This window comes from Oryx dammah, unplaced genomic scaffold (assembly GCF_014754425.2).
Source record: "Oryx dammah isolate SB20612 unplaced genomic scaffold, SCBI_Odam_1.1 HiC_scaffold_28, whole genome shotgun sequence".
Lineage (NCBI taxonomy): Eukaryota > Metazoa > Chordata > Mammalia > Artiodactyla > Bovidae > Oryx > Oryx dammah.
The window spans coordinates 76,399,032-76,419,650 of record NW_024070212.1 but is presented as its reverse complement, the minus strand read 5'-3'; the positions used below and the strand labels follow the sequence as shown (position 1 = coordinate 76,419,650).

General features: G+C 38.8%; 2 protein-coding genes across 4 annotated transcripts in view; both read right to left on the bottom strand.

The window, feature by feature from the left end:
- Positions 1-1,826: 1,826 nt before the first annotated feature.
- On the bottom strand, positions 1,827-4,980 carry INSL5 (insulin like 5). The gene is made up of 2 exons (XM_040232644.1): positions 4,806-4,980; positions 1,827-2,059 (listed from the first exon to the last, which is right to left on the bottom strand). The coding sequence occupies exons 1-2, from the start codon at positions 4,978-4,980 to the stop codon at positions 1,827-1,829; spliced, it is 408 nt and encodes a 135-aa protein (XP_040088578.1).
- A 13,074-nt stretch (positions 4,981-18,054) lies between these two features.
- DNAI4 (dynein axonemal intermediate chain 4) overlaps positions 18,055-20,619 on the bottom strand; it is a 105,951-nt gene continuing 103,386 nt past the window's right edge. For all 3 annotated transcript variants that reach the window (XM_040232642.1, XM_040232643.1, XM_040232641.1), the window contains one exon: positions 18,055-18,784. In XM_040232642.1, coding sequence (XP_040088576.1) covers positions 18,722-18,784 — 63 coding nt within the window. In that variant the 3' untranslated portion in view covers positions 18,055-18,721. The remainder of the gene's footprint in view (positions 18,785-20,619) is intronic.

Below are 20,619 nucleotides of genomic sequence, written 5' to 3'. Positions count from 1 at the left end.
TTCCTTGAGGCAGCCATCATACTTATCAGTCTGCCAGAAACATACTTCATGCAGTCTTCTCATTTCACCAGCCAGAATATTAAAGGGGCATATACTCAAGGGTTGAGATTCAATATTATTAATTTTTACTATCTCATCAAAAGACATTCTTAGTGAAACTGTCTTCAAACAGAGAGTGTCTGGTGGTAAAGAGCAATTAACTGCCAGTGCAGTTTAATGTGGAGAGAAGACAATGGCACCCCACTCCAGTACTCTTGCCTGGAAAATCCCATGGACAGAGGAGCCTGGTGGGCTGCAGTCCATGGGATCGTGAAGAGTCGGACACAACTGAGCGACTTCCCTTTCACTTTTCACTTTCATGCATTGGAGAAGGAAATGGCAACCCACTCCAGTGTTCTTGCCTAGAGAATCCCAGGGACAGGGGAGCCTGGTGGGCTGCCGTCTATGGGGTCGCAGAGAGTCGGACACGACTGAAGCGACTTAGCAGCAGCAGCAGCAGCAGTAGCAGTTTAATGTGACTGCCTTGATTCATGCTAAGTGGCACTAGTGGTAAAGAACCCACCTGCCAACGCAGGAAACATAAAGATGCAGGTTCGGTCCCTGCATTGGTAAGATAACCTGGAATAGGAAATGGCTACCCACTCTAGTATCCTTGCCTGGAGAAACTCATGTACAGAGGAGCCTGGAGGGCTACAGGCCATGGGGTTACAGAGTCCGACATGACTGAAGGGACTTAGCACAGTCCAAGTTTGGATCAGTGATATCAACTCTTCAGCTGTGTGACTTAGAAGACATTTACTTAATTCTAGAGAGACTCGGTTTTTTGTTTTGTTGCTGTTGTTATTGTTTTTATCTGTAAAAAGCAAAGCAATCACACAATTTAAGTGCCCAATACGTAGTTCACAAATTTCGAATACAGACTGGAGTATTAATATGCAGCACCTCAGATGAACATAGAGTCGAACAGTTGTAAAATCTACTGGGGAGTTGGCTGGCTGACAGAGTTAGAAATAAAACCATAGTTTTACGATAATTACTTTGTCTTTTTATCTGTGAAAATATCCACTTGTGACACCATGGTTTGGCTATTTGAATTTTAGTTTTTCAGTCCCCAGAATGAGAACAGCATGTCTTTTCATCTCAGTAGTAGCTGAAGGCAAAATCTAGGCTGTCCAGACTATAAGAAGGAGGTAAAATACCCAAACATTTTCTGGATTTTGGCTGTTTATGGACCCTATTTGACCCTATGGACCCTATATGCACCCAGCTATTCTCAAGTAGAATGTTGAAGAGCTGCATGATAGAAAACATGCATAGAACTTTTGAAAAAATGTACTTTGTTTAGATTCTTATACTTGACTGTGAATCAGTTTAAATTTTCAGTAATAATATATAGTAACACAAAAGTAAAGAGTGGTTAGTTATTTCTAAATGATGAAGTAATCAATGGTTTTATTTTCTTTTTATGCTTACTTTGTTTTTCTGCCATTAGCATTTTTGTTTACTGTTTTAAAGTTATTTAAAATTGTTTTAAAAAACAGAAAAATCACAGTGAGCTTGGTTTATGGAATTTTATTGCAATTTTGCACAGCATTTAAATTTTCAAAGGATTAGTTAAAATTTGAAAAGAACAGAGCATTTACCTTGGCAAAGGGAGAAAATAGACTTTGTAGTGGTTTTAGCCTTTCATCCACAACTTTTAGGAAAAGACTGCCTACCCAAAAGCCATTAGTTTAATGACACAATGTAAGTGTTATTCTGGGAAGTAAAACGCTGTGATTAAACATGTGCTAAATCTCTGCCACCCTTGGGGGTTTGCTCTAGTCCTAACAAAGAGTGCTCAGCTCAGACATGGAACAGCCTTCAGTACAGCAGAGGGTTTGTAGGTCTTGTCTTGACATCACCAAATGCTTCTTTGACCTCCAAAGCCCTTCCAGGGGCAGCTGTTTACCCTGAAGACTTTCCTCCCCTGAGAAATCCATCTTCGGAAGGTTGTGAGCTGCTCTTTCCTCAGAAATCTCCTGTTCATTTGGCAGCTGGAAGTGGTTTCCTCTCTCGGCTATAGAGAAGGGAAAAAATAACTTCCTTAGAGTGCTCTGACAAAGGCAGCAACCAACTTTTACTTTGGGGGAAATGCATTGGATTTTTGGAAGGAAATTGAATCCTGAAGATGACTTTTACTTTTAACGTTGGTCTGGGGCTTCAGAGAGATTAGGTATTTTAGGGAGAACTCAGTCATCTCCATCCTCCTCGTTTTACAGAGGAGAAAACGTGGGTGCAGAGAGCAGGAGTGACAGAGCCGGTGTCACTCAGCTGGTTAGCAGCCAAGTCAGGGCCTGACTTCAGTTGCACTGGCTACTTCCGCATGGTGACCAGCAGCTTCCAAAGGTATTAGCTTTATGTTATCAGCAAAAAACAGTCAACCAAAAAATAACCCTGAGTACATTCTGCAAAGCTGATCAGTAAGGAAGGAAGTGGAGATTTAAATCTCTATATTTGAAAGTTAAAAGTGGGTCCCACTGTTTTATCAGTGTTGTTCCCAGAGTCCATGGATAAGCCTCTCTCACTTTAACTTCATTCAGGCTTACTTATCAGTACCTTAGCACACTGGCAGGCACCAGGAAAAATTTAGATGAATGAATACTGAATGGGAAGCCAGTAGTGGATTAAACATCTAATGTATAGGAAAGTACTCTGAAAGCCTGTGAAAGGTTAAATTCCCTGTAAAAAGGGAATAGCCTTACACAGACATACATTCCATTGTCCCATGTCTTACAGACACCGAGATGTATATATATATACTTTTTTTTTTTTACTGTATTTTGACTTGCTAATCCAGAGATTGATAAAATACAGCCAATGAGGTAAATTATGTTTAAAAACCATTATTGTTTATTAACATCTAGTAACTATGACGGATAAGGCAATGGCACCCCACTCCAGTACTCTTGCCTGGAAAATCCCATGGACGGAGGAGCCTGGTAGGCTGCAGTCCATGGGGTGGCTAGGAGTCGGACACGACTGAGCGACTTCACTTTCACTTTTCACTTTCATGCATTGGAGAAGGAAATGGCAACCCACTCCAGTATTCTTGCCTGGAGAATCCCAGGGACGGGGGAGCCTGGTGGTCTGCCGTCTTCGGGGTCGCACAGAATCAGACACGACTGAAGCGACTTAGTAGCAGCAGCAGCAGCAGTAACTATGAACCTCTCATTATTAAAGTAGGAGTGGTTGATTCACAATTTTTCAAGACATTGGCCCACAAAAATACAAAAACTGTAGATCATTTTCCAAAATCTTTTTGCTTACCAAAATAATTTTAAATCAAATTGAAACCTGTAAAGTCTTTATATCAGGTATGTGGTTGCAACATTTATTATATAAGCATGCTTTTCTCTTTTACTTTTAAGACATAACAAGTACAAACTGGAACCTATTATACAGAGTGAAGTAAGCCAGAAAGAAAAACACCAATACAGTTTACTAATGCATATATATGGAATTTAGAAAGATGGTAACGATAACCCTGTATGCGAGACAGCAAAAGAGACACAGATGTATAGAACAGTCTTTTGGACTCTGTGGGAGAGGGAGAGGGTGGAATGATTTGGGAGAATGGCATTGAAACATGTATAATATCATATATGAAATGAGTCACCAGTCCAAGTTCAATGCATGATACTGGGTGCTTGGGGCTGGTGCACTGGGATGACCCAGAGGGATGGTACAGGGAGGGAGGAGGGAGGGGGGTTCAGGATGGGGAACACGTGTATACCTGTGGCGGATTCATGTTGATGTATGGCAGAACCAATATAATATTGTAATTATAATTACAATTAAAATGAATAAATTTATATTAAAAAACACAATTATAACCAAGAAGAATTTAAAAAAATAATAAATAAAATAGAATCTTAAATAACATTTACCTCACACTTTAATATAGGATTAGTAGAAAATGGTCAACTTTGAAATTACCTGAGTTGAAAACAGATACAGTGAAGTTAGTTGCCTCACTGTTTCTGAAACACACTAGGTAAACTCTCATCTTGAGACAATATCCACTCTCATCAGTACCTAATTATTACTGCAAGAATTCCCAGCCCACTCCTCTTAACTCCTTAGGGCCTCTATCAAACATCACCACCTCCACAGTACCACCATGTTTTACAACACACACTACCACCATCTTCTCGCCACCTGAAACGCACTATAAAATAAGGGAAAGACCTCGACTCTTGTAGTCAGAAAGCCCTGGTTTTCTTCCCAACCACACTGCTGACGGGCTGGGTGAACAATTTTGTCCTCAGTAAAACTGTAAATGGTGGTAACATTACTTACTTCAAAAGATCCTTATCAGAAGACGAAATGTTGCACATGAAACTGCCTGGCACATAAGAAGTGCTCAATAAGAGTTAGATTCTTTCCTTCCATTCTTATTTAGCAGCTGCCTGAATGCCAACTTATTATATTCTATAATTATCCAATGTGAAAATCTTGCTTCTACAACATGGCCCTTGAAGTCACCTGCTTCTCCCTTTTCAACCACCAGGACCTGCCATAGATGCTAAGCTCACCAAAGTAGTTATGCAGTCAACTCATTTCAAGCTAGGGACTAAAGAATACAATGTCATATTTTTTTGAAAATTAGCAGTTCATCTCTTTCCCAAGCCAAATTAAGCTTATTTTGATAATTAATTCCCTAGATTGAAATGGATGTGGCTTAGTAGTAGCTAGAGAAACAGTTATTAAGACAAATCTTCAAAAAATAATAATAAATGAAGAAGTCATGCGCATCCATGTACCTTGCTGACCCTGCAGGAGTGCCCCCGGTTGCCGCCTCCACCTGGAGCTGGCACAGATGTAGATGACCGTGCGTACGTACTCAGACCCGCAGAGCTTCCTGGATCCTTTACTCCTTGCTTCTGAAATGGCAAGCATAACAGAGAAGGTAAATAACATAAAAATGAAACCCCTCATTTTGCTGAGGACTGAATGAGAGTCTGATATGGTGAATATTGTCAAACGAAGTTTTGAAGTTGCCCTCCCACTCGGCCAATTTATATGAACTTTCCTGCCATTTTATTGGTCAATACCTCACTTTAACGATATTTGCTAAGCACATAGGTGATACCATGAAGTTTTGAAAATGAGTTTTTACGATTATTGCTAGTTATTCAGTCACTTCCGAACAGCATCACTTACTATTTAGCTGCATGCATGAGACAACAGGACCCTTGGAAGACATCATGGAAAACATATGGACTTTAAAGGTAGGCAAGTCTGAGTTTCAGTGTCAGCCTTACCCCTTATGAATGATATAGGGCAAGTTTTAAACATTTTAAGCCTCAATAATCATGTCTATAGGGGCTTCCCTGGTAGCTCAGTTGGTAAAGAACCCACCTGCCATGCAACAGACCCCGGTTCAATTCCTGGGTAGGGGAGATCCCCTGGAGAAGGGATAGGCTACTCTCTCCAGTACTTTTGGGCTTCCCTGGTGGCTCAGACAGCAAATAATCTGCCTGCAATATGGGAGACCTGGGTGATCCCTGGGTTGGGACGATCCCCTGGAGGAGGGCATGGCAACCCCCTCCAGTATTCTTGCCTGGAGAATCCCCATGGACAGAGGAGCCTAGTGGGCTACAGTCCTAGGGGTCACAAAGAGTCAAACACAACTGAGCAATCAAGCACAATCATGTCTATAGAATGGGAAAACCTATCTCATAAGGATTTTTGTTAAGTATTGAAAGCATCATCTATTTCAAAGCAATGAGAATGCGCACTTAAGAATTCAGGGTCTCATGTTTTGGGCTTGAATCCTGCTTTCCCACTTGCCAGATCTAGAATCTCAATCAAGATATTTAATGTCTCCAAGCATCCTTCACTGTGATATTGCATTGATGACAGTGACTACTTCCTAGAGCTGATGAGATAATGTGTCTCCTGCTTGACAAAATAAACAGTCAATAATTATTGATTGTCTGCTTGTCTTATCATCCAGACAAAGTAGAAAGATAATGTTCCTTTAGAATTCAGGAGAGTCTCTCTGACTAGAATCTTCCTTGCTATTCTTCCCCCTATGACTTAGGTATGCCTTTATCACCACATGTTTTTATAATAGAAAACTGAATTCATAATCTCAAACAGCTAAATAATGAAATTTCTCTTCCAGTAATCCTCTGAAAGCACTAGCTCTTGCAAAGCTTTTACCTACACTGAAAATTCTAGAATTTGAGATATTAAAGAATTACTGTCTCCTTTTTTAGGAAATTAGACAAATAATTATTTAGTTGATTTTGTTGAGTCTTTGTGATGGTGGTAGTTTAGTCACTAAGTCGTGTCTGACTCTTCCAAACCCATGGACTGTAGCCCACCAGGCTCCTCTGTCCATTGGATTCTCCAGGCAAGAATACTGGATTAGGTTGCCATTTCCTTCTCCACTCTTTATGATAGTTGAAAAAACCACTTGAGCCTGTGGATTAAGATCAATTCACCCATAATATTTGTGACATTGCTGTTCTTCTGTAAGAAAGCTGGAGAACATAACAAAATAATCTATGCTGCCATTGGACGCATCTCTGATTCTGAAAAATAGAATACTGTTTCAAAGAAGTGAGGCTTTCTTTGTCTCTCTGGCTGCAGTATAGGTAATGGGTTAAGGGAGACAATGTTTGAGGCAGGGAAAACAAAAAAGGCTTTTGCAATAATTTAGATGAGACACAATGGTGTCTTAAACTAAGGTCCTGGTAGAGGGGATGGGGCAAAAGGATAATTAGATAACTGAAGGATTTGGTACTGACTGGGCAACAGAGGTAAGGGAGAGAGCAGCCATAAGTTGTACTTGGGTTTCTGGTGTGCACAGCTGAGAGGTAGAGTGCTTATTTGCTAAGAAAATCAAAGGTGCAGGGACGTTTTTTGACATCAGGCAGAAGTATCTTATCTTTTATGGGCCAAAACTGCAGGTTACTCTGTGTCATTTGTCAACTCCAGAGGGACATCTGCATGACCAAGTCTAGTATACTTACATCAGCAATTATCCTGCAATGTATTCCCAACTTTTTCCTTTCTCTGGAGACTTATACTGCCCAACTTGATAAAGCTAGTTTTCACAAAGCACTGAGTAAAGTGGGCTATGCTTCTGCAAAACTCAAAAGAAAATTATTCAGCCAAGGAATGACCTCTACCCTAGATATTGGATATACTCTCTTTTCTCTGAACTCTGCTATCACCCTTACTTGATCTCCTAAGGCTCAAAATAGTCTCCTCTTTTGCCAGCTCTGAAGACCTCATCAGGGCTCTTGCTAATCTGGGATGAAGACCTGAACTCAGCCTGTGACCAAATACAGGCAAGCTAACCAGCCATGTCAATTATCCAGATGAAAAAGCTACTGCCAAGAATGAGAGTGCCAGCTGCAGAGCCTCAAATTCAGGAGTTTACTTTGTTTTCCCCATTTGTGAGTTGACAGAGGATTGAATTACTTAAAGAACTCTTTTGAACCTGAAATTCTAAGTCTTGCTATAATTGGCTGATTGTGTTACTCCCACCCCAAAAAACGTTCAGTGGCTCAGCATTACCTGGAGAATAAAATGCAGTCTGGCATTTAAGGCTCTCCACTCAGGAGCCCAAATATGACTCCTTTCACACCCTTCAAGGTCCAATCAGAGAGGAGACAACCCAAATGAAAATTAATCTTTCTAATCTCTTGACCAACAACAGTTTGTTGCTTGTACCTCTAACTGGAGCCCTTACTCCATTTTGTTGGGAGGTTAACACAACTTTTTCTCCTCAGCAGCAGCAGTCTGTAACTCAAGTTACTATCTGCATGGCTTTGACTGTGTAATAGCTTATCTGAGCTTTAGTTTCCTCATCTGCGAGGAGATGATATTTGTCTTGAAGATGGTACAAACTGACATAAGTAAATGACCTGGCATGATATATGATGCTTAATATATACTCAAGTAAATTAACAATTCATATGCAAGAGATCAGAACATGTAAATTTGGGTCAAAACTAGCTAAAAAATATAATTTGGGGTCTTTTATGCATAACTCTCAATCTCAAAGTGTATCCATAAATTTGCAGTCTTTTTTCCCCTTCTTTTATTCTTCCCTTTCCTTCTTTCCTCTCCTCTTTTCCACTTATTTCCTCTTTAGAAATAAGTTCTAAAAAGGAAGAACCTTACAGTACTCTTTCTAAAGTATTGTCTTCAGGACATGAGTCTTTTCCGATGATTTTTGGAGAAAAAAGTACCCCATCTCAATGTTCCCTTTCCTGAAGATCAGTAAAGTTTACTAATATAGTCAGGGCTCAAACAAGACTTGTAGTTAGGAAACTTCTTTAACTTTGTTTAACTCAATGTTTCACAAACTTATTTGGTTCTAGAAAATTTCACTGTGAAACCGATTAATACCTGGGATAGTCATGAATTACTAGAGTAGATGTGTCTCTGTGCTAAGTTGCTTCAGTCGTGTCCGACTCTGTGCGACCCCATGGACTGCGGCCCACCATCCATGGGATTCTCCAGGCAAGAATATCGGAGGGCATGCCATTTCCTTCCCCAAGACATGTCTCTAGTTCCAAGCAAATGGTAGGATTATATTTCTCTGAACTTTAAACTTATTTGTGGCCACGAGACATAGTTTAGCAAATAAAATGTGAGTGGAAGGGGTACATGTCACCTCTCCCTGGCATTTAAGGATCACAGCATGGTTCCCCAGTTCCACCACTCTCCTCCTGCCTTGGTGACCAACAACAGTCCTGATGACGGAATCTGGTCTCTGAGTCAGAACAATATGGGTCAGGGCCTCCTGATAACCTATAATGAACAGGCAATATGAACGAGAAATCCTTATTAGTTAAAGCCACTGATATATAGTAATTATTGATTGCAGCAACATCAGCAGAGTAAGATGAATTATTTGGCCTTAATAACTGGCTTTAATTGTCACACGTTCAAAATTATCAATTACATGAAGGTCCACAATTAACATGACCTGAAATTTCAAATTAACAACTAGACAGTGAATTCAGTAAACTTTTCACCTATATACTGCTTATAGAGAAACTGTGGCGAGAAGAATGCCTAATAGATGGTTTTGGGAGCAGACTGGCAGAAAAGTTGTAAGTACTGTCTGTAACATTAGTTGTGGGAAATTTTATCTCAGTTCTGTCATTTTATATCTGTGTGACCTCAGGAAATATGTATGACTCTGAATCTCAGTTTCTTCATTTATAAAATGTAGATAACACTGCTAACTTCACTAGGGTAGTTGTCAGGATTAAAGTGTGAAAGAGCACTGATCAAGAGTCTCTAGCACAAAGAGAACTTTTAACAAATTGATCACTAATGGTAATCATAATAATTCTACCAAATATTATTATACCATATCATAGTGATCTTGGTGTTAGAATGCTCGAGTTTTATCATCGCCACTTTAGTTTTTAGTTGAGAGAGGATGAGAAAGTAATTTAACCTGTATTGCATTTTCTAATTTGTAAATTGAAACACATCACAGCATCAAATGAAGTAATGTTAATTATATACTGGCAAATTATGTAGCATACCATACAAAGCTACTTTGTGGTAATGATGATTATGAGATCACTGTATAAATTCATTAGCAAACACTAACTTATTTTTATCATTTTTTAACACAGAGTTAGTGCTGCTACTCCTTGGCTAACATTTCTACCTACTGCTTCCAGAGGGTAAATGGCACCACTATACAGTCAACTATTCTCATGGGTCATTCACAACTCCTCATGCTACCTCACTCTTCACTGACTGAATCCTCCCGCACACACACACCCATTAAATCACAAAGTCTCATTACTTCTACCTTCTAAATGTCCCTCTGGTCCACCCACTACTGTATATCCCCTCTGCCATTATCTAAACTTCCTTTCAGTTCAGTTAAGTTGCTCAGTTGTGTCTGACTCTTTGCAACCCCATGGACTGCTGCATACTCGGCCTCCCTATCCATCACCAACTCCCAGAATTTACTCAAACTCATGCCCATTGAGTCGATGATGCCATCCAACCATCTCATCCTCTGTCGTCCCCTTCTCCTCCCACCTTCAATCTTTCCCAGCATCAAGGTCTTTTCAAATGAGTCAGCTGTTCGCATCAGGTGGCCAAAGTGTTGGAGTTTCAGCTTCAACATCAGTCCTTCCAATGAACACCCAGGACTGATCGCCTTCAGAATGGATGGTTGGACCTTCTTGCAGTCCAAAGGACTCTCAAGAGTCTTCTCAAACACCATAGTTCAAAAGCATCAATTCTTTGGCGCTCAGCTTTCTTCTTAGTCCAACTCTCACATCCATACATGACTACAGGAAAAACCAAAGCTTTAACTAGATGGACCTTTGTTGGCAAAGTAATGTCTCTGCTTTTTAATATGCTGTCTAGGTTGGTCATGGATTTTCTTCTAAGGAGCAAGCATCTTTTAATTTCATGAGTTCAGTCATCATCTGTAGTGATTTTGGAGACCCCCCAAATAAAAAGTCTGTCACTGTTTCCACTGTTTCCCCATCTATTTCCCATGAAGTGATGGACCAGATGCCATGATCTTCGTTTTCTGAATGTTGAGCTTTAAGCCAACTTTTTCACTCTCCTCTTTCACTTTCATCCAGAGGCTCTTTGGTTCTTCTTCACTTTCCACCCTAAGTGGTGTCATCTGCATATGTGAAGTTATTGATATTTCTCCCGACAATCTTGATTCCAGCTTGTGCTTCATCCAGCCCAGCATTTCTCATGATGTACTCTTCATATAAATTAAATAAGCAAGGTGATAATATATAGCCTTGATGTACTCCTTTTCCTATTTGAAACCAGTCTGTGATTCCATGTCCAGTTCTAACTATTGCTTCCTGACCTACATACAGATTTTTCAAGAGACAGGTCAGGTGGTCTGCTATTCCCATCTCTTTAAGAATTTTCTACAGTTTGTAGTGATCCACACAGTCAAAGGCTTTGGCATAAGTAAATAAAGCAGAAGTAGATATTTTTTTGGAACTCTGTTGCTTTCTTGATGATCCAACAGATGTTAGCAATTTGATCTCTGGTTCCTCTGCCTTTTCTAAAACCAGCTTGAACATCTGGAAGTTTACATACTATTGAAGCCTGGCTTGGAGAATTTTGAGCATTACTTTGCTAATGTGTGATATGAGTGCAACTGTGTGGTAGTTTGAGGATTCTTTGACATTGTCTTTCCTGAGGATTGGAATGAAAGCTGATGTTTTCCAATCCTGTGGCCACTGCTGAGTATTCCAAATTTGCTGGCATATTGGATGCAGCACTTTCACAGCATCATCTTTCAGGATTTGAAATAGCTCAACTGGAATTCCATCACCTCCACTAGCTTTGTTCGTAGTGATGCTTCCTAAGGCCCACTTCACTTCACGTTCCAGGATGTCTGCCTCTAGGTGAGTGATCACACCATCGTGATTATCTGGATCATGAAGATCTTTTTTGTACAGTTCTTCTGTGTATTCTTGCCACCTCTTCTTAATATCTTCTGCTTCTGTTAGGTCCATACCATTTCTGTCCTTTATTGTGCTCATCTTTGCACAAAATATTCCCTTGGTATCTCTTATTTTCTTGATGAGATCTCTCATCTTTCCATTCTATTGTTTTCCTCTATTTCTTTGCACTGATTACTGAGGAAGGCTTTCTTATCTCTCCTTGCTATTCTTTGGAACTCTTCATTCAAATGGTATATCTTTCCTTTGCTCTTTTTCCTTTCACTTCTCTTCTTTTCACAGCTATTTGTAAGCCTTCCTCAGACAATCATTTGCCTTTTTGCATTTCTTTTTCTTGGGGATGTTCTTCATCATTGCCTCCTGTACAATGTCATGAACCTCCATCCATACTTCTTCAGGGACTCTGTATCTAAACCCTTGAATCTATTTGTCACTTCCACTGTATAACTGTAAGGGATTTGATTTAGGTCATACCTGAATTGTCTAGTAGTTTCCCCTACTTTCTTCAGTGTAAGTCTGAATTTGGCATTAGGGAGTTCATGGTCTGAGCCACAGTTAGCTCCCAGTCTTGTTTTTGCTGACTGTATAGAGCTTCTCCATCTTTGGCTGCAAAGAATATAATCAATCTGTTTTCAGTACTGATCATCTGGTGATGTCCATGTGTAAAGTCTTCCCTTGTGTTGTTGGAAGAGGGTGTTTGCTATGACCAGTGCATTCTCTTGGCAAAACTCTATTATCCTTTGCCCTGCTTCATTCTGTACTCCAAGGCCAAATTTGCCTGTTACTTCCGGTATCTCTTGACTTCCTACTTTTGCATTCCAGTCCCCTATAATGAAAAGGACATCTTTCTTAAGTGTTGGTTCCAGAAGGTCCTATAGATCTCCATAGAACCATTCAACTTCAGCTTCTTCAGCATTACTGGTTGGGGCATAGACATGGATTACTGTGATATTGAATTGTTTGCCTTGGAAATGAAGAGAGATCATTCTGTTGTTTTTGAGACTGCATCCAAGTACTGCATTTCAGACTCTTTTGTTGACTGTGATGGCTACTCCATTTCTTCTAAGGGATTCTTGCCCATAGTAGTAGATATAATGGTCTTCTGAGTTAAATTCACACATTCCAGTCCATTTTAGTTTGCTGATTCCTAAAATGTTGACGTTCACTCTTGCCATCTCCTGTCTGACCACTTCCAATTTGCCTTGATTCATGGACCTAACATTCCAGGTTTCCATGCGATATTGTTGTTTACAGCATTGGACTTTACCATCATCGCCAGACATATCCACAACTGGGTGTTGTTTTTGCTTTGGTTCTGCTTCTTTATTCTTTCTGGAGTTATTTCTTCACTGATATCTGGTAGCATATTGGGCACTTACCTACCTGGAGAGTTCATCTTTCAGTGTCCTATCTTCTTGTGTTTTCATACTTTTCATGGGGTTCTTAAGGCAAGAATACTGGTTTGCCATTTACTTCTCCAGTGGACCACATTTTGTCAGACTTCTAATCTATACTTCCATTTAGATTATGGCAATGGCCTCTCACTTGGCCTCACATCCTTCATCAATCCATTCTCTATACTGCTGCCAGAACACATGATTATTACCCACATTGAAGATTCTTCTATGATTTCTTGTTTTCCTCAATAAAAAGTAAAAATTCCTTTCACATGGCCTGAAAGACTTTTTATGATCTGGCAGTACGCGTATAGGTCTTTGATACCCTGAAACTGTAAATGGTCCACCTATAGCAAATATCTGAGTTTTTGGGAAAGTTCATGTTCTCTACCTTTCTAGGCCTTTCACATACTATTTTCTTCATTTAAAACTGCTTCTCCTCCCCTTTTTAAAACTGGTTAACTGCTACACTACAAGTATCTGTAGAACCAATATTGAAATACCATTTATCTAGATAACTCTGCATAATCTTATGGATAAAAATTTACCATTCATTTTAGTGATTTTTAAAATGCCCTATCAGTGAGAATTAAATGAGCGCTAAAAATATTTTTATTAGTGATCTCAGAAACAGTAATATATAATGCTTCATTTTGTATTGACAGAGAATTTTTATTCTTTTTATGTTTGCATTGTTATTTTGGGCTTTTAGAAGTTGTTAAAGCAATCATCAGAATATATGTAATAATTTAGAAAATTCACTAAAACTATTATTGAGTTATGATGAAAGGCCCCTAAAGTGTCCTGGGATCATTTGTTCTTCCTGGTATAATGGCATCATATCTTTTAACAGCTGGCTATCCAAAGAACATACAGACAAGGAGAGAGTACATTTTTTCATGAGACATTACCGATGCTACCTAAATGTCTCAATTAAAAAAAAAAAAGCAGTGCTCATTTGATAAGATGCATAACCATGTTTTTAAAGGTTCCAATTTAATGAGCATGTTCTGCTTTCTATTTAACCCAGGACTACTTTCATGTAAATTGTTAACCTTTTAGTTTTATCACCAGCTGGGTAAGCCAACCTAAGCAAATGAAGACTAATAGCCTAGTAAATGTTCTATGGATCTGAGGGTGGATTTGAACCTTGTACTATATCCTGAACAAACAAGACACGAAACCCAGATGTTGTATTAAGAAACAAATGAGGTCATAAGCACAATCTGTTTTTCCCACAGGAGAAGTTGGGCCTTGGCAAGGACCCAGGCCAGCTGCTAAGGGCAAAGAGGTTCTCAGAGCAAGAAGTGGGGATGTGGTCTGGGAGCATCGAAGTGAGAACGACTACTTCTGAGGACCAACTTCATACGGGTATCTTGCTAAGTGCTTTACTCTGAAGGAAAACTGCTCCAAATTGTCAGCAAGAATACAATCTCACAAAAAGCATCAGTAATGCTCACCCAAAGAAAGTGATCATAGATTTGTTTATACCTTTGTCTTAAGGGAGAAAATGGATTTTACCTTGTTGTAGACAAAAAAGACCTTTGATCTATGTTTAGCAACTTTCAAGGCTCATTTTATAGGTTTTCCACCGTTAAAATGTTTTTACTGTCTGTGATATTGAGACATTTTGTTAGGATGTTGAAGAAGTCATATTTAAGATATTAGATCATGTTATAATATAGGGAAAGCATGGCCAACATTTCTTATATTAATATGATAATTCATTTACTCAGCAAATATTTGTGGTAATAATTTCCCTGTGGAGGTGCTGTTCTAGGTGTTGAACATACAGTAGTGAGCAAAACACATAGTTCCTGCTCTCAAGGAGCTTACAGTCTAGGGAGGAGGCAGACACTATGCAAATGACCAGAGGAATATTTAGCACAGCAGGTATGAATCTCAGTTCAGAAATTCAGGAATCCAAGGAATATCTTTTCTATAATTCAGTTTCTAACTTCAAGTCTTCATTTCACTCACCTGGCAGAAATAAACATCACACCAAAAAAAAAGTTACTGTTAGTAACTCTCAGAGTTGGTTTTATTCCATTTCCAGGACATAATTCTAGCATCTTACTCTATGCCAAGGACCCTCTGTCATCAAAGTGCTGCTTCTTGCTGGGTCATTAATCATCCTCTGTTGCTGGTTTTTCAGTTCCAGTGCTTCTTTGCTGTTTCTGCACATCATTCATCCCGTGAAGAATGGTTTTTTGAGGTTGCCTATGGTCCCTCCTAGACCTTACTACTTCCTGACCAGTACTTTTCAGAAGTAGGACACTGGCCCCTGCTGCTTCATGAATCCACAGGTCTCTCTCTTTTCCTCATTCCCCTCCCTCTCCAGCCCTGCACATTCCCCTTCACATTCAAGACATTTGGAGCAAGTTTAGCCTGGCTGGGTGGCAGGTCTTATAGGAGGGAGCCCCAAAGTGTTTCTCCTGAGAATATGACATATGAACTGAGATCTAAAGTGTGAGTGAAGAGCTAACACATTGAAGAGGAGTGAGGAGCGAGGAGAGTGCTCCCAGCAAAACGGGTCCATATGGCAAGGTCTAATAGCAGGCAATAAAAACTGAGAAAAACTGCTTTATTATTTGGAGATAAAACATTAATTATAGAATAATACATACTCTTTTATGTTTTGGTGTATAAGACCTCAGAAAAACCATATAGGCATGAACCATTGACTACCAATAGTGGAAAATGTATAGGAGCTGTTCAAAGCTTTAGGTTTAAGTTCAAGTCTCTAAGTGAAGTTCAAGTTACCAGATATATGGTCTTTGGCAAATGATATCATCTCTTTAAGCCTTAATTATATCACCCGGAAGGCTTTCTAGGTGGCTCAGCAGAGAAAAATCCACCTGCTAATGCAGGAGACACAGTAGATAGGGTTTGTTCCTTGGGTAAGGAAGATCCCCTGGAGGAGGAAATGGCAACCCACTCCAGTATTCTTGCCTGAAAATCCCATTGACCGAGGAGCCTCACAGGCTACAGTCCACAGGGTCTCAGAGTCAGACATGACTGCGCGACTGAGCATGCATGCACATATCATCTGGAAAATAAAGATTACGATAATAATACAACTTCTTGTTCCACCTGTCTCATAGGATCACTGTAAGGGTATAATGTGACAATGGACTTGAAGCTGTTTTGCAAAATGCAAAGAACTTTAACATGCACATTGTTACTAGCATGTTGATAGCAATCTATTCACGGTAGGATGCAACATTTTGAGAGACTCCTACTGGGACAAAGTAGCAAATACTAGTGTTTTATCTCTCATTTATAATCGTAAGTAACTACATAGAGGTAGGGTGCTAGAGAAGACTCTTGAGAATACCTTGGACAGCAGAGAGATTACACTAGTCAATCTTAAAGGAAATCAACTCTGAATATTCATTGGAAGAACTAATGCTGAAGCCAAAACTCCAATACTTTGGCCACCTAATATGAAGAGCTGACTCATTGGAAATAACTTTGATGCTGGAAAGATTGAAGGCAGGAGAAGGGGATAATAGAGGATGAGATGGTTGGATGGCATCACCGACTCAATGGACATGAACTTGAGCAAGCTCTAGGAGATGGTGAAGGACAAGAAAGCCTGGCATGCTGCAGTCCATGGGATCACAAAGAGTTGGCCAGGACTGAACGACTGAACACCACTACCACCACCACCACCACAGAGATGAACCTAATGAACATACTAAGTATGGTGTACAACTATATACTAGCAAATACAATCTTCCTTCCCTACACAAGTTGGAAGAGCAGCTAACAACTTACTCTCAAAACTCTCAGCAAGTTCTTCACGGCACATGCCTAGTAGAGAATGACCAAATGAAATGATGAATACCTAGCACAAAAGCCTAGAGTTAGCCCAGTCACCACTCCTTCCTTAGGCCCTTAACTAGGATAAAATGAGTTGGCTAACAATTCTTAAATTTTCATGGTAAACTCTACATTATATCAGGAAATGTCGTCAGGAAATGCAAATTAAAACAATAGTATCACTATACATCTACTAGAATGGCCATTATTTGGACCACTGAAGATACCAAAGCTGGCATTGAGCAATAGGAACTTTCATAAATTGCTGGTGGGAATGAAAAATGGTATACCACTTTGGAAAACAGTTCAGGGCTTTGTTTTTTTACAAAACTAAATATACTTTTACCATATGACCCAGAAATTGTACTCCTTGGTAGTTTCTCAAAGGAACTGAAAACTTACTTCACATAAAAACCTGTGCATGGATGTTTATAACAACTTTAATCATAACTGCCAAATTTTTAAAGCAACCAAAATGTGTCTTCAGTTGGTGAATGACAAACTGTGGTACATTCAGACATTGGATATTATTCAACCCTAAAAAGGAATGAACTATAAAGCCATGAGCAGACATAGAAAAACCTTAAATTCATATTATTACATGAAAGAAGTCAATCTGAAAAGGCTAGGTATTGTATGATTTCATACAATGGAATAGGTTCAGTTCAGGATCAGTTGCCTAGGATCCAAGAAGAATAAAATGGCTTTGCTTTTCATTTAGGCCTGAGGAGCAATGAGAATAGAATATGTGAAAATTTTCTAAAATCAAAAATACGAAATAAAAAGAGACACATTTTTTCAATTACATTTTTATTTTGTTATACAAAGTTTTATGGAAAGTCCAAACCTTAAAAAAAAAATGACAAAGAGTTAATGACTTAAACCAGTAGAAAATTTATAATTTATAAATCCTAATAACCTGAACATTTATAATCCTTATAACCTTACCTAAGCTTTCAGTCCACCTAAAAATTGCCTTTCTATTGTTTAAAGGATGGCTCCAGAGAAATGACGATTGTGAATGGATACTTGTAAAACGTAATTCCCACTGTTGCACTGATTCCCTTCTGTTTTTAATATCTATTACTTTTCAGACAGTTTAGTCACTTTCCAATGCCTTATGCTCTCCTCTCGACTTAGAATGCTTTATAGCACAGGCTACACTGCCCTATGGTCACAGCTAACACACACCAGGGCTTTTACACACAAGCAGCAAGGAGCACACTGTTGTTATCTATGTTTTAAGGAGTTGCTGCTCGCACTCCTATTTCTATAAGGTTGCTCTAGAACTGTTCACAAAAGAGCATCCCGATGGAAACTATAAGTCAGGGACTCTCTATATTTTATCTGGGCCTACTTAAGTCTAGGCTTAAAACCCAGAGCAGATTCTCAAGGATGCAGGGAAGAATGCCCTGATGTGTCCCAGACTAATTCTTATCTCTGAATCGGGAGTGTGATGCTTGCTGGCCAAACAACGCGATACTGACATTGGCTGTCATGTCTTTTGCTAGTCGAATAGTCTAACTCAGTTCTATAGCTGTACCTCTCAGATCCAAGAGTATAAAGTTCTTATTTAAAATTGGGTATGAATATCCAATATTCTCATAATGCTAATGGCTGCATAATTTATAAACACTGGAAAACAGAGCTTGGAAAGCAGAAATTTAAAAGTGTACAGACCTTTTGTCTTAATAAAGATTCTGTTTTAAGCTTTGCTTCTAATGGAATAACAATTTCTAACCTATTTGGATATTTTATAAGTACATATTTGTACTTATAATGTCCTTGGAATATGACAAAGAAAAAGAATAGAAATAAATTTCAAAAATTAAGAAAAATACAATGAAACTCTTACAGTTAGCTCAAATAATAAAACTAATCACATTTATCTGAAGTAAAAGTTCATAAATTTATATTAAATTTAGATGGAGGTTATACATCAAGTAGTGTTTTCTAGAATCAAAATCCCAGCTTACTTCATACAAACCAGACTATTGGTTATTAAACATTGTTCTACTACTGATGCTGAATTATGCTTTGACTTGACTTGGGCCCAAGCAAAGTCACTATTACATCTCCCTGAAAAGAAAAAAAGTTACACAATTAAAATGCAATAAAATACAAATTAAGAGGTAAAGTAGTGTTTAAAATGCCATTTAAAATTTATAAGCTAGTGATATACATATAAAGAGCATCCAATAGGACTATAAAAGGAAACAAACCAAGTTAAATTTAAATAATAACATTTACTTCCTAGTATGAATTTGCTCTTTCTTTTGAGAGGCTCTCTTAATGAAGTTTGATAAACAATTTTATAAGGATTCAGTAAAGGGACAATTTTGGCAGCTCCTGTTTAGCTTTAATGCTTAATCTTCAGTTTTTTCATCTGCAAAATCACTTTTAGTCTTAATGCTACTTTAAGCTCTTTGTCGATCTGTAGTGTTTCATTAGAGAGAGTAAAACGTCTGAATTTCTGTGTGGATTGGTATTTCATTTAATAATAATGATCTTTGTATCAAAGGGGTAAATGAAACCAAAGATGGGAGGTGAGTTTTCAAGAAAGACACAGTAAAAAGATGGGAATTAGAAGCAGAAGGCTAGGATTTTCTCTATCACATAGAAAAGTTGATCTTGAGGAAATCACTGATATCTTGGAATCTTAGTTTCTTTAAATGCATAATTAAAATATTAACATCCAGTTCCAAAGATTGTTGTAAGAGATGATTGAGCTAATGTAGTTGAAGGTGTTTTATAAACTGCAGAGTTATAAGCAACGTAGATAATGTCATGTAAGTCAGTTCCTATCTTTCAGCTTATACTATACTCTCTTCAGCACCTCCCTCCTTTTAAGCTCTGACACACCAAATCAATTGCTAAACTGGAGAGGGTGGGACAAACTGAGAGAGTAGTACTGATATATATATATATATATATATATATACAATGCATGCATGCTGTGCACGCCTGCATACTAAGCCACTTCAGTAGTGTCTGAATCCTCATGATCCCATGGACTGTAGCCTTCCAGGTTCCTCTGTCCATGGGATTCTCCAGGCAAGAATACTGGAGTGGGCTGCCATGCCCTCCTCCAGGGGATCTTCACAACCCAGGGATAGAACTCATGTCTCTTATATCTCTCGCATTGGCAGGCAAGTTCTTTATCATTGAGCCACAAGGGAAGTCCACAATATATACATACCATTCTGGCTCAGCTGGTAAAGAATCTGTCTGCAATGAGGGAGACCTGGGTTCGATCCCTGGGTTGGGAAGATCCCATGGAGAATGGAAAGGCTACCCACTCCAGTATTTTGGCCGACTCTATACAAAGAGTCGACGTGACTAAGCGACTTTCATACATTTTACTATCACACTATATATACAATATCATGTATAAAATAGATAGCTAGTGGAAAGCTGCTGTATTACACTGGAAGCTCAGCTTGGGGCTCTGTGAGGGGTAAGATGGGGGGTGGGAGGGAGGCTCAAACCTACCTAGATCTAGTTCAGTCTCTCACTTGGGCAGATTAGTAGATAATTACTACAGCTTGTTCACAGTTTTATTTTAGTGCCTAAAACAGACCCTTGTCACATAACACATGCTCACTAAATATTTATTGAATGAATGGTCTATCTTTTCTGCCTTCAATGTCTCTCAACATTAATTTATATATATATATATATATATATATATATATATATATACACACACACACACATATACAAATATATATACATACACATCCAGATGTGTATGTATGTGAATGTGTTTGTATTTTTGAAGATTTCACTTCTCTTTTTGTTTTTCTCTTAATTTGGGGGAAAAACTGTACATTCAAAAGTACTAAGGAGAAGATGCAAGCATTAGCATACTGAAACATAAGAGTAGAAACAGTATGTAGGAGTGATTCTCTACA